The 10,008-nt window shown below is 38.2% G+C and overlaps 1 protein-coding gene across 1 annotated transcript in view; it reads left to right on the top strand.

Annotated features, from left to right (window-relative positions):
* Window positions 1-10,008, top strand: part of LOC106883986 (annexin A6) — a 53,726-nt gene that overhangs the window by 18,399 nt on the left and 25,319 nt on the right. Inside the window, exons 9-14 of the mRNA XM_014935151.2 lie at window positions 844-919; window positions 1,232-1,620; window positions 3,895-3,979; window positions 5,176-5,270; window positions 6,610-6,723; window positions 8,164-8,254. Coding sequence (XP_014790637.1) covers window positions 844-919; window positions 1,232-1,620; window positions 3,895-3,979; window positions 5,176-5,270; window positions 6,610-6,723; window positions 8,164-8,254 — 850 coding nt within the window. The remainder of the gene's footprint in view (window positions 1-843; window positions 920-1,231; window positions 1,621-3,894; window positions 3,980-5,175; window positions 5,271-6,609; window positions 6,724-8,163; window positions 8,255-10,008) is intronic.

Raw genomic sequence — 10,008 nt, 5'->3', positions numbered from 1 at the left:
ATTCTATCGGTCTCTTTTGCCGAACCACTAAGTTACGGGGACATAAACACACCAGCATCGGTTGTCAAGCGATGTTGGGGGGACAAACACAGACATACACACACACATACACATATATATACACATATACGACGGGCTTCTTTCAGTTTCCGTCTACCAAATCCACTCACAAGGCATTGGTCGGCCCGAGGCTATAGTAGAAGGCACTTGCCCAAGATGCCACGCAGTGGGACTGAACCCGGAACCATGTGGTTGGTAAGCAAGCTACTTACCACACAGCCACTCCTACGCCTATATATATATTTTCATCATCATTGTTTAACGTCTGCTTTCCATGCTTGCATGGCTTTTGACTGAGGACTGGCGAACCAGATGGCTGCACCATCTGATCTGGCAGAGTTTCTACAGCTGGATGCCCTTCCTAACGCCAACCACTCTGAGAGTGTAGTGGATGCTTTTTATGTGCCACCAGCACGAGGGCCAGTCAGGCGGTACTGGCATCGACCATGCTTGAATGGTGCTTTTTGCATGCCACCAGCACGGGACCAGTCAGCCAGCACTGGCATCAACCATGCTTGAATGGTGCTTTTTACGTGCCACTGGTGCAGGAGCCATTCATGCGGCACTGGCAACGACCATGCTCTATAGTACATGTATATAATTTTTACATACACATACACACATAATGACAACAAGAAATGAATTTTAAGCCGAGACATTTCTTTCAAAATATTCAAATAAAAATGACAAATCTGAAATTCAAGTTTAAACCTGCATATTTGTCCCAAGGTTTCTGTTTGTATGATTCTGCTTGTATTTGAACTCCTAACCGATCTGTTCCAGGTTTTGACAAGTGACTTTGAAGATGAAGAAGATTGCTACAGAATAACTCTGATAATGGAAAAGCCTGGTGTTCAACGTAAGATATTTGCCATTTTGTTAAACTGCTAAACTTTGATGTGTGTGTGTGTGTATTCATTAATTTTTACAAGGATAATGTTGACACTGACTTTGAAGTTCTGGCTTACTAGCAGTCATCAAAGTGTTTGATAACGGGTGGTAAGTTCAAAGTTATTGCCAACTGTTTCTTATTAAAATTAATGAACATGGTACTCTACTAAAAAATCCTGAGTGATCCATCAATTTAATGTTAAATTGATTTTAGATACAACTTCATGTAAAAACATGCACCCATTACTCCAGACTTTTATATTCAATTTTTGCTTTATAGGTGCTCCTCGTCACAAACTGCTCAAATCTAGAAATGTTTCAAGACCACAAACTGACACAGATGAGAAAAAGAAAACTCCCAAGAAAATTCCAAAATCAGATCCATATTTTGAAATGGAAATGGAAGATATTGAGGTAAGGCCACAAACTAACACAGTTGAGAAAAACAAACCAGTTTCTGTAAATCCACAGCTGCTGCGGGAGAAAATTCCAAAATCAAATCCTGCTTTTGAAAAGAAAGTTATGGATATTGAGGTAAGACCGCAAGTTAAGACCGTTGAGAAAAAGAAACCAGTTGCTGTAACTCCACAGCCACCAAACAAAGAAACTCCAAAGAAGGAAATTCCAAAAATGGACCCTTATTTTGAAATGGAAGTTGAAGATATTGAGGTAGGATATGACCAAACTTTTACCTTCCATACAACACAGATATACATTGTCTTTTACACAAATAGATGTCTAAAGATTACAGCCTTTAAAGAATGTCTATGACACAGATCATAACTGAAATCTAATCAACCACTTGTGTAAGAAGTATATCTCATAAGCACTATTTAATCAGATGTCTAAGGAGTACAGCCTCTAACCAATGTCTAAGCAACACAGATCATCATCATCATCATTGTTTAACGTCCGTTTTCCATGCTGGCATGGGTTGGACAGTTTGACTGAGGACTGGTGAGCCAGATGGCTACACCAGGCTCAATCTGATCGACAAAGTTTCTACAGCTGGATGCCCTTCCTAACACCAACCACTCCGAGAGTGTAGTGGGTGCTTTTATGTGCCACCGACATGAAGGCCAGTCAGGCAATTCTGGCAACGATCACGCTCCAAAGGTGTTTTTACGTGCTACCTGCATGGGAGCCAGTCCAGTGGCACTGGTAATGACCATGCTCAAATGTTATTTTTCACATGCCACTGGCACATGTGCCGGTAAGGCGACGCTGGCAATAATCACACTCAAATGATGCTTTTTACATGCCACTGACATGGGAGCCAATCCATGGCCCTGGCAACGATCATGCTCGGATGTGATTTTAACATTCAACTGGCACAAGTGCCAATCAGGCGGTACTGTCATCGGCCACATCAGCAATTTGATTTGATTTCATGACTAATATAATTAAACATGAGCGTAAGGAGCATAGATTTTTAAATATTATATAATGAAATGCCTAAGGAGTACAGCTTATGATATCAATAAAAATGTCTAATCCCTTAGTATTCACATTACTCACTCAAATGCGATACATTTTTATTCACATGGTTTTGAATTAATTATGCATTATCTTGTAGTTTCATGATTTCCATGCCATGATTGTTTATTTCTAGAGTGACATTGTAGGATAGGTGTGAGAGTTAGGATCTGGTCAGTTTGCGCATAAAGCAGGTAGAATATTTGGGCAGGATATGGCCAGGTTCAGTGTTAAAGGGCGAGAGTGTGTATCCCATTAACAACCTGTAATGAAACAGTTATATAAGGAGTATATCCCCAAGACCAATGTTGGAGTACGACCCATGACAGCAATATAATCAGATCTGCAAAAAGTGATAGGAGTGTCATTTGGTTGTAGATTCAGTCCCAATGTATGACAGCTTGGACAGACGTTTTCTATTATAGCCCTGTGCAAACCAAAGCCTTGTGAGTGGATTTTGTAGACAGAAACGGGGAAAAACCTGTGTGTGTGTGTATGTATATATATATGTGTGTATATATAGATAGATAGCCTCATGTTTTACTAGGTTACCCATTAACACTGGTGGCCATGAAAAGCACCCATTACACTCTGTAAAGTAATTGGTATTAGGAAGGGCATCCAGCTGTGGAGACCTTGCCAAAGCAAACACTGAAAACCAATATAGACGTTGAATGATAATAACACAAACCCGTGTGTGTGTGTGTGTGTGTGTGACTTGAAATTGCATGGGAGTTGTAAATGAACAACACTGTCATATAAGTGGTGTCTTTTGTTTTTAATCGTCTATGAAAATACACCCAGCCTTGAAGAAATACTGCTTTGCTTGGATTTTATTCACCTTACTTCAAGCTGTGGATAACACTGGACTGACTTGGTGCTTCAACTTAAGTACCTAATTCAACTGAATCTTAATTATACACACACACACACACACACACACACACACAATGCACTCAAATAGATGTGTAAGGAGTGCAGCCCATGAAAATTTAATCAAACAATTGTATGGGATACTGAACACAACCCCATAACCTCAATGATCAAACACCCTACAGCATGGGGAAAATGTTCAACATGATCCCGGAAATTAAACTGAATCTGATTGCATGAATGAGGCCTTAACATATGATTTGCTGACTACCAGAGCCTTCTAAGCAGCATTATTGAGCCCTGGCCAGATCAGTGCACTGAGTCCTATAGTATTTATTAACAGTTACCCACAGCATACACATATCAAAATTGGCCCCCGCTTGATCCATTGAGACTGCTGGGCAATTGGCCAGGATGCACATCTCTTTAGACAGCGCTGCAGGCTCCTTCACATAAAGCTACCCAGTCAAAGATTACTTTGATAGCAACAACATTTATTTGGTTCACTTATAAAACCTCAATATACAATGTTGTCATTCACAGTTCTTAATGTTTTTTTTTATGTATATAGTCTGTTTCTGTTTCACCTTACAGGCTCAAGAGGGAACAGTGAAGAGTTACCCCAAATTCAATGCTGAACAAGATTGTGAACTTCTAAGAGAAGCTATGAAAGGATTAGGTAACATATAAATATTCTAATATAATTGCTTCATTTTACAAATGCCCTCTTTCAGGGCCGGATTAAGACCCATCGAGGCCCGAAGCACTTAAAAGATTTTGGTGACCCCATAAAAGATTATGTAATTCAAAATATAAACAATAACAAACCATAAAATAAATTTTTATTTTTCAAAACGAAACAAAACAGTAAGAGGGAAAATAATGTTTATTTTTGTTTAATTCCACTTTATTTATATTTGAAAAGTCCCCTCCTACCTTTTTGAGTTGCAAAATCTTTGATCAGATCTTTGAAATTAATCTTAGGTAACATATCTGCATCTATACTTAGTAGAGACAAAGGCATCCCGAATATTATTTTAGCAAGTTTAAAGTGATTTCTTTTGTGCTGTAAACCATTTACCATGTTCTTATTTTACTTAAGGGTTAACCAGGCTCTGGTGTGTACACATGTGTTTTAGTTTTAGGTAAATATTTACAGAGAAATATTTGGAAATGATATTAGAGGGAGATTTTTTGGTTTCACCCTCCATTGCATGACATCTAAAAGTACATAGTATATTATTGCTGACACACATCACAGGTTTACATTATTAATCTAAGATTCTTCTAAACTACATTATCTGATATCGCCTTCCTTATGACAGGAAAGAGTTAGGTATAATTTAAAGGTGATTTAATTGCTGCTTCAAGGACACGTTGTATAATGTATTCTTGATACATTTTCATCACTTAATGTCCATTTTCCGTGCTGGCATGGGTTTGACAGGAGCTAGTAAGACCAGGAGCTGCACCAGGTTCCATTGTCTGTCTTAGCATGATTTCTATGGCTGGATGCCCTTTCTATTGCCAATCACTTTACTGAGAATACTGGGTGCTTTTATGTGCCACCAGCATCAGTGCATTTTGTGTGGCACCAGCATCAGTGCATTTCATGTGGCACCAGCACTGACAGGGTCACCAAGCAACTTGCAAGACAAAACTCTTTGGCTGGGAGTGGGACATAATATTGAGGCAGGGGTGGTTTTGTGTTACTTGAGAGATTAACGGTATTGAGGGACAAAGATAGGTGTCTCGCACTGTGCCTTAATAAACGATAGGGTGATCACGATTGGAATGCTCGATAAGGACTGACCTGGGCTAAATAAGAATGATATTAGAACCTTGCTAAATATGGAATATTTTTTGTCTTTTCAGGAACTGATGAGGACATGATTATAAATGTATTAGCATACAGGTCAAGCCCACAACGTCAAGAAATTTTGAAGAAATTTAAAACTATGTTTGGAAAGGTAAGATACAAGAAAATTTCATTACTTGCAAAATAAATCGGGGAGTGAAGACTGATGGACATAACTGTATGTTTCTAACATTGATGTAAGGGACCACACCCTCGTGGGAAAGATATGATTAAATTGAGACGCTGTTGAAGTCATCCAACCCATGACAGCACAGAAAAAGAAATAGAAAATATGCAAGTGAAAGTTGCAAGAAGCCCATTTTATATATATATATATATATATATATATATATATATATGTATGTATATATATGTATATATATATGTGTGTGTGTGTGTGTGTGTGTGTGTTGGTGTTTTCTCCTTGTTTTCATGTGTGTGCCTTGAATCAAATACAAGGTCACTGCTTATACAAATGGTGTCATTTGTTTGCAATCTTCCTCAAAACATGTCCAGAAATTGATCTGCAAGGACTACGGGGAAACATTGGTTTTAAATTTTGGCACAAAGCCGGCAATTTTGTGAGAGGGGCCAAGTCAATTACATCAACCCCAGTGCTCCACTGGTATTTGTTTTATTGAGATTGAAAGGGATGAATGACAAAGTCAACCTTGGTGGAATTTGAACTCAGAACGTAAAGATAGATGAAATGTTGCTAAGCATTCTGCTCTGTAATGATTCCACCAGCTTGCCACCATACCTGTGCGAGATATTGCCTTACTTGGAAACTGGTGTGTAGGTCAGCAACAGAAACAGTATCTAACCACAGAAAAACTTGCTTCTACAAGTTTTGTCTGACCCATACAGGTATGGAAAAGTGGATGTTAACCCTTTCATTACCGTATTTATTTTGAGATGCTCTGTGTTTCTTTCAGTTAATTTTAAATATAACAAAGAATTTAGTAAAATAACTTAGTTATCATTAAGCTGGTGTTAGGAACATAAATTGTGACTAAGGTTTGGTAGAAGATTTTAATTCAAAACTTATGAAAACAAGACATTTGTTCTACAGAGCCAGAGGCAGTTTCAACCAGGTTGGTATCAAAAGGATTAAGAATTGTTTCTCTATTATATTTTTTAACCTTTTGTAACCATATTTATTATGAGATGCTCCGTGCTTCTTTCAATTGATTTTAAATATAACAAAGGATTTAGTAAAATAACTTAGTTATCATTAAGCTAGTGTTAGGAATATGAATTGCGACTAAGGTTTGGTGGAAGATTTTCATTCAAAACTTTTGAAAACAAGACATTTGTACTATAGAGCCAGAGCCAGTTTCAGGTAGGTTGGTATCGAAAAGGTTAAGAATTGTTTCTCTATTATATATTTTAAAATGCTGGAATTAATAATTAGGATGATGACATCTATTTCTGTTCCTTCTTTATTTTAGGATTTAGTTGCAGAATTGAAAAGTGAACTGAGTGGCAATTTATGTGAGTGTGTGAAATCTCTATGTATGGCACCAGCAGAATTTGATGCCAAGCACCTCCGAAATGCTATGAAGGTAAGTTCACATAATTCTTCTTTAGTGAATGATATATAACATACATATTAACTTTATATATTTATCAATCAACCTCTGTGCATAACCAGTAGGATGACAACATTCAAAAGCTACAACAATGTAAGGAAGCACATTGTGACCAGTTGTGTATAACAACATTTGATAATTTGATTGATACAGTGATCATATATGATATGCTTTACCTATCTGATAACTGATATGTAGTATAACTTGCATTTTGTATATCTAACATGTAATATATACTATAACTTAGTTATCACATATCTAGTATATAGTGTCGTGGAGGTGCAATGGCCCAGTGGTTAGGGCAGCGGACTCGTGGTCATAGGATCGCGGTTTTGATTCCCAGACCGGGTGTTGTGTGTGTTTATTGAGCGAAAACACCTAAAAGCTCCACGAGGCTCTGGTGGTGGCGAACCCTGCTGTACTCTTTCACCACAACTTTCTCTCACTCCTACTTCCTGTTTCCTCTTGTGCCTGTAATTCAAAGGGTCAGCCTTGTCACACTCTGTGTCATGCTGAATATCCCCCGAGAACTACGTTAAGGGTACACGTGTCTGTGGAGTGCTCAGCCACTTGCACGTTAATTTCACGAGCAGGCTGTTCCATTGATCGGACCAACTGGAACCCTCGACGTCGTAAGCGACGGAGTGCCAACAACAACAACAACAGTATATAGTGTCGTATATATAGTATATAGTATAACTTAAGGATTGAATATATAAAAAGGAATACAAAAAATGGGACAACAAAACATCCAGACAGATGATTCAAAAAAGGGACAAGAAAAAACAAGGAGGGGTCATTCAGAGTTTTCTGTCCTCAGTTGAGTTCCAGATTATCTTTGCAATTTCAGCTGGTTATACTCGAGATTGCTCCAATCTGGCCAGCCCCAAGGAAAAACTAAGCTAAGAGCACTATGTCTAATATGTAATATATAGCATAACTTACATATTACATGCCTAGTATTTAATATTTAATATAAATTACATATCATAGATTTACAAGACAGTATATGTAATCATTGTTTAGTCCCCAGGCCAGCGCTTGGGCTTCCATTGATCTACCCATGTATGGACAGGCCAGGGCAAGTTTTTTTTTTTTTTGAGGGAGCCCAGCAGAAGTGGGGAGATTTACATGCATGGCATGCAAGCCTCCTTGCTCTCCATGGAACCAGCACTGCTTCATACATCTGTTATCACAAACGCTATGTCAGAATGCAAGGAGCTGGAACAGATACTGCAACACAACTAGTCCAACCCTTTGGCAATTGATGGATAATGATGAATGTACCTACACCCATTCAGCCACTATGTCTTATATTTCCTTTGTTGAATGTCACCATATTATTCTAGAAGAACAATCCCATTTCAACACATTATATTCTATGAGTTATTCAGTTGCTGAAATTTCTTCCAGGGTCTTGGAACTAATGAAACCGTCCTTATTGAAATCCTCTGCACACGTTCAAACGCTCAAATCAAAGAAATCATTTCAACTTATAAGAAAAGTAAGTCAACTGATTCTGTTCCACAATTGTTATGTACAGTTACACAGCTGTATTATTAAGAAGGGATGGGCATGGTTGGGTAACTAAAAGATTTGTTTTGAAATCATGTAGTTTTGGGGTGTCTATCTCCTGCATAGTACCTTGGGCAAATGTTTTCTACTCTCACCCCAGGCTGACCAAAGGCTTGTAAGTGAATGTAGTGGATGGAAATTGAAAGATGCTCACATCTATATTTCTTAAGCAATAATATCATTGTCAGTGACTTCAAAGTTTCAGCCAGCTCAACCATCATCCAACAATGGCTTAGCTGTCTGAAATTTTGAAGTTGGTGTCAGTGATATTCTTGTGAAAGAATAATAAATTTGTACTCTACATAAGAGTAGAGTAACCCAACAGATTAATGTAAAATTGTTTTTATCATAACCAACATTAATATTCATATGTGTCTGTGTGTGGGTGTGGGTGTAAATATATATTTTCTTTACTAGTTTCAGCTCAAGAGCTTCAGCCATGCTGGGGAACCACCGTTACATACACACACACACGTGTGTGTGTTGGGGTTCTTGTCTTGATAGCATGAAATTGTTGTAAATGAATGATATTCATTTCCAATATTCTGTGAAAACCTTGCCTGACCATGGGAAAATATTACCTTATTTGGAAATAGGTGAGAGTTGGCAACAGGAAAGGTATCTTGGACATAGAAAAATCTATCTCTTTAATCTGTTTAACATGTGCAAGCATGAAAAATTAGACATTGAAATTATGGCATATATCTGTCTGTCATGTATATACACACACACACATATACACACAGGGTGTTTCAAAAAATTTGATATCATTTGAGGTGTAAATATCACAGAAACTACCTAATCAAAGCAAATGAAATTAAACAGGCTTAATGTTGAGCAACATAAGATTTATTCCTCCAAATTCGAATGAGAAATTCAAAGGTATGTGGATTCCATGAATGATTTCACAAATATTCAATATGCACACCACCTGAGACATGGCACATGTCAAATCGGTAGTCCAGCTCCTCCCAAATACGCTGCAGCATGTCTTGGGTAACAGTCTCCTTTGCGGTAGTGATTCTCTGCTTGAGTTCCTCTAGGTTTGCAGGAAGTGGGGTGACATACACCAGGCCCTTCACGTAGCCCATGTTTGCACTTTTGCTGGTCATCTGCCATTATGGTCTGAATGAGCTGCAGCTTGTAGGGCTTCATTAGCAAGCATTTCCTCACGATGCCCCCAAACTGTCATTGAAGGAATCTGGGTTTCCAGACTTGTTCTTCTTATGGACTTCTTGGGGCTTCGCAAGAGCTTTTGGCGAACCCACTCAACCGTCTCTTCTGATGTTAGTGGTTGTCCAGATCCTTTTGCCCTGCACAGACAGCTTTCCTCTTTGAAATTTTTGTGCCATTTCCAATTCTGCATTGCCGTTGGTGACGTTTTAGAGAACTCCCTCACAAATGCACGCTGCACAGTCTTGTTCGACTGTGTTTGAGCATACTCCAACACATTAAACACCTTTTCTCTTCCAGCGAATGCCATTTCTATACCTGAAAAGATAAACATATCAGACATTAAACATGAAATTTTCACCTGTTTCTACACATGCTGTTAAAATTTGAAGTCATTTGACCAAGAACTGGCAAAGTTATTAAATTGCGAAATGATATCAAATTTTTTGAAACACCTTGTGTGTGTGTGTGTGTGTGTGTGTGTGTGTGTGTGTGTGTGTGTGTGTGTGT

This window comes from Octopus bimaculoides, chromosome 3 (assembly GCF_001194135.2).
Source record: "Octopus bimaculoides isolate UCB-OBI-ISO-001 chromosome 3, ASM119413v2, whole genome shotgun sequence".
Classification (NCBI taxonomy): Eukaryota; Metazoa; Mollusca; class Cephalopoda; order Octopoda; family Octopodidae; genus Octopus; species Octopus bimaculoides.
This window is presented reverse-complemented; position numbering and strand designations above follow the sequence as displayed.